We start from the raw sequence: 5,064 nt of genomic DNA, 5'->3' as shown, positions 1-5,064 counted from the left end.
ACTGGTAGCCAGTGGAGAGAGGCTAACACAGGAGTGATGTGTTGTCTTCTACTATAAAACCACTCTCTAAGAGATAGAGATGTTTATAGAGAAGAGTTGCTGTACATTTTCCTGCAATTAAAGAGGAAAGAAGAGAAAACATCATCTGGGATGTCATTCTTGGGGATCATACTTATGCACTTGACCCGTGCACACTCTGCGATTGCCAACATGGAACCTAATATGATATATAGAAGTCTTCAAGACACCCCCCCCCATGAAGAACTTATTCTTTCGCGCCCCCCTACAACTTTCTGGTGCAAATATCATCGGTATCATTAGTTAATTTGCTCAAGTTAAACGTATATCTCCTCAAAATAATGAAAATATTGTACCTTTAATTTCATTAAAGAATATTAAAAAAAAACTTCTAAATAATCCGTTTTATTAATTCTTCTTTCTTTCTCTCTCTTTTTTTTTTTTTGAATACTACCAAAGCTTTTAGTCAAAGTAAAAACAAGTCTTTCCTTGTTTCCCACCATAGTAGTGATAAATTCTGGCTTTTCTCAGAGATTCAGTTCTTTTTCATTGGTTCACTGTAAACAGCGGCTCTTTCTGCTACCAACTGGATTTTTAGGTTGTTTTTAGGTTGCTATATTTAATTTATTAACAACTACTATGAAGGATTATGCACAGTATCCATAGCTAATGCAAACATGTTTTTATTCACGTTTTATTCGCATTCCCCCCATGGGGGTGCGCCCCACCATTTGATAAACACTACTCTAGTCAGTCAATATGTGTTTTCTTCAGTCGTCTGTATCTGCTGTATGGTCATTGTTATTATTTTATTTATGATTTAAAATAATAATGATTTTCTTTAATTCATTTTTAAATTAATTAATTAATTAAATAAATTCATTATTTTGTGTTAAAAATAAAGATATTTGAGAACATTGGAATCTTTTACCAGTGCTTTTATTGTGAAAATCTTGATGCGGCCCAGTCTGTTGTAGTAGAATTTAGCAAAAGTGTATCTGATTTTCATTTTTTAAACCAGAATTTTTTTTTTTTTTTGGTTTATTATGTTTGTAGTTCTGCATTATAACTTTTACATTGGTAAAAGTGATTCCAGGACATTTTTCTTGGAAAGAAAAAACCTGAGATTCATTTTAAAATCTGAGATTATTTTTGTTAATTGTGTAGGGAGTTTGCATGAGTTTTTTTTTTCTTTTCATAATTGTAGTTGTAAATAACTTTTAAATAGGAGAAAACAGCATTGATATATATTTTATGTTTTAGGTAATGGTCAATGTGCTTTGTTTAGTAAGGAACTTTTTATGTCTGAGGTCATGAAGCAGACAGATTAAAATAATTACACTTTTTAAATTAAATAAATGTTTGAGAACCACAAATTGAAACATAGTTAAAACCTTAACAAGGACAATCACTAATAGAGCGTAAGAAAAATGATTAGTACTTTTGAGTTATCTAGTAAGATATTTGTATATAGATAGGAATAAGCCTTATTGCTTTGATTGAAACGTTAACCAGAAATGACTAAGAAAGATAATCAAAATGAAACAAAAAACATCAGAGTTTAATAAAGGCTCCAACAATAAAAATTGAGATTGACTAGTTTCAAGTAATTAGACCAAAGTTAGGTTATTATTATTTCTTTTTTTAATCATATAAAGATATTAAAAACAATCATGGCAATTCTATTTAAACATTTCTCTGAATTCCTTCCACACGGAGTGGTTTCCTTTCTGAAACATTATTATTCATCATATTATTTCTGAAACATCATTATTGATTGAAGCACTATTTTAGAAATTTAAATGGATTTATTTACTCTATTGTGTTATTTTTATTCAGAAAAGATGAGAGATTTTAAAGTTTCCTTTATTATTTGATTAATTTGATCATTTTAAAGACTGTGATGCAGCAGAAGAGAAAGAGAATTGTATTATTAAGACTTTAGACTTTGTTCCTTTTAAACAAACTTTTACATCATCATCTGGATAAGATCAAGCATCAACCATCTTTAGAAATAACCTCTAAAACTCTCATATTGATTTTAGTTTGGTATTTGAAATGACTCATCCTAATGAAAATTATTTTAACTCCTCCAAACATAATAGGGTGTATTGAAAGATGTCTTAAAAAAAAAAAGTTGCATGTTTTATAAAACCAAACTAAATGTTTAAATATTTTTTCTCCTGTTGGTAATACAAGGTGCTTTGAAAAACAAAAATATACACTAAGCTACCAAAAGTATTGGTTCACTTTCCTTGACTCACAAATGAAATGAAGTGTCGTCCAATTCCTAACCCATAGAGTTCAATATGATGTCGGTTCACCTTTCGCAGCTATTATTGTACTGATGTTGGTGGAGAAGACCTGGCTTCAGGTCTTCACTCTAATTCATGCTAAAGGGGTTCTATGGGGTTCAGGTCAGGACTCTGTGCAGGCCTGTCCAGTTCATCCACACCAGACTCTGTCCTCCATGTCTTTATGCACTGGTGCACAATCATGTTGGAAGAGGAAGGACCATTCCAAACTATGTTTTTGGTGATGTGTGACTTGGATGCAAGAAACCCATTCCATGAAGCTCTCAGTATACCGTACTTGGGCTAATCTGAAGGTCACATGAAGTTTGGAGCTCTGTCTGTAGCAATTGACTGTACAGAAAGGTCAGCGACCTCTTTGCACAGGTAGTAATCTATGACAGTTCCACACTGAACGTCACTGAGCTCCTGAAAGTAGAAGGTTCTTCACAAATGTTTGTAAAAACAGTCTGCATGGCTGACGGCTTGATTTTATACACCTGTGGCCAGACCAAGTGATTAGGACACCTGATTCTGATCATTTGGATGAGTGAGCCAATACTTTTGGTAATTTGTGTATGTCAAAAAAAAAAAAGAGATCTTGTACATGAAAAATAATATGAATAAATTGTCCTCGACCCCTTTGCCCTCATAAGCATAAAAGAAAAAGACCTTTTCACTTGCTGCATGACAGTTGAAACACGCTTATCTTTTCATTTCAGTTTGATATTACATAAGGTTATCTGATTTCCAATAACACTCAAAAGTATTGTTTTAACTGTTAAATATTTCTGTGTTAAATAAACTTTACCATCCATATGGAATATATAATTTTTTGGAGGGAAATGTAATGAGAAAAAATGAAAAATAGTGTTAAATAAAAAAACGGAATAATTTTAGGACTTAATTGAAGAGCCTTACATTTAAAGAAACTGTGTTAACTTAAATTAAAATGTCTCACTTTAATAACAAAAAAAAAAAAAGATTTCTTAATGTCTTTAATTGAGAGTGGATAAAAAAAAAACAATGTTAATAAACTTTACCATCCACACGGAATATATAACATTTTTGTGGGAAATGTAATGAGAAAAATTGAAAAATATTGCTAAATAAAAATACTAAGTAATTTAAGGAGATAATTGGAGATCCTTACATGTAAAGACAGTGTGTTAACTTAATTTAAAATGTTTAGTTTTTATAACCCAAAAAGTTGGATTTCTTGAGTTTTATGTTTTTAATTGAGAGTAGATAAAAAAAACAGTTGTTTTAACGGTAAGCCCTGATTACGCCAATGACCATAATACTTTGACTACTTCCTTAAGTGATTAATCATTACTACCAATAGTGACCCGCCCACCCTCTCAAAAACTGTATATATAATCTCTTTGGATACGAGTCATTACTGCAGTGCTTCACTGAAGTCATACTGGGGTAGGTTGGTTTGTTATTTCCTTCTAACATAACAAATCCATGGTATTGTGTTTCCATGTATATACAATAAGAGTAAACATAATGTATTTATCCAAGGTCATACAGTCATCTCTGTGAAGGCATCACTGCTGGAGGTATGTAATATTCTTTTCTTTTCTTGCTCTGACTGCAGCACTATTGATCAATTGCAAGATCACCGGTAGAAGCAGTTTGTGCCTGGTCGGAAAACGATGACAAGCCTTTCACATATTGGAACCCACCTAAATAAAAGCCTGGAGCAAGATTTACAAGATTTGCACCACCTTAACATTTCTCTCCAAAATGCAATTTGGGCGCTTGTATTGGGTAGTGATTGTCCAGTGTGAACACCGTATGGTAAAAGAAAGTTCAAGAACTTGTGTTCAGTGCCTTCTTAAACGTGTGTCCAATGCCTGTTGTGCTTGTAGAATAAAAAAAAAGAGGAAAAAACATGTTTGTTCACTTTGAGTTATCTGTTTTGGGTTAGTCAAAGCAGATTCAAATTACACAAAAAAAATTTTCTCTTCTTCTTGTGATGACCAACATTGTCTTTCTTGTTCTTCTTAGTGTGACATGAGCTTCCCGCCGCCCTCTCCACCTCCATATGGCTGGCATATTGTCCCCGAAACCCCTCCAGGAGGAACCGGTTCCCCTTATGCCCCAGGAGCTCTTCCTCCAGGACCAATAAATTACTCCAATGCCCCCCCAGCGGGATATCCTCCCTATCAGGGACAACTCCAGCCATACCACCAATGTCCGTCCCAACCTGGAGATGATGATAAACGATCCAAGAAGCACAAAAGTAAGAGAGTCACATGTGAGATGCAATATTAAGTATATGATTGTAATGAAATAAAACTTCGCTGAGTAAGATGGATCTGTTCTTTTATATATATATATAACAGCATCTTATATAATATAATATAATATAATATAATATAATATAATATAATATAATATAATATAATATAATATAATATAATATAATATAATATAATGACAATGTAGAGACAAAGTGTGTGTATATATATATATTTATATATATGAAATATAGTACCTATTATTATATAATATTTATGTACATATTTTAATAATTATATAAAATATAATAATATAGTAGTAATAATAATATAATATCATATTATATAAAATACATATGCTGTGATTAAAAAAACAATCTAAATCCATATATCATTCGTTCATTCCTTTTTAAAATTACAATAAAAAATTAAAGCCGCAAGCGGCGTTGGATGGCCCGCAGTCGCTACCCGCCCTCACCCTCGCCGCTGCCCGCCCTCGCCGCTGC

At 32.4% G+C, this 5,064-nt stretch overlaps 1 protein-coding gene across 1 annotated transcript in view; it reads left to right on the top strand.

Moving 5' to 3' along the window:
- The first annotated feature begins 3,698 nt into the window (after positions 1–3,698).
- Positions 3,699–5,064, top strand: part of LOC112153645 (submaxillary gland androgen-regulated protein 3A-like) — a 2,906-nt gene continuing 1,540 nt past the window's right edge. The window contains exons 1-3 of the mRNA XM_024284009.2: positions 3,699–3,740; positions 3,837–3,874; positions 4,326–4,560. Coding sequence (XP_024139777.1) covers positions 4,332–4,560 — 229 coding nt within the window. The 5' untranslated portion in view covers positions 3,699–3,740; positions 3,837–3,874; positions 4,326–4,331. The remainder of the gene's footprint in view (positions 3,741–3,836; positions 3,875–4,325; positions 4,561–5,064) is intronic.

This window comes from Oryzias melastigma, linkage group LG10, assembly GCF_002922805.2.
Source record: "Oryzias melastigma strain HK-1 linkage group LG10, ASM292280v2, whole genome shotgun sequence".
Classification (NCBI taxonomy): Eukaryota; Metazoa; Chordata; class Actinopteri; order Beloniformes; family Adrianichthyidae; genus Oryzias; species Oryzias melastigma.
This window is presented reverse-complemented; position numbering and strand designations above follow the sequence as displayed.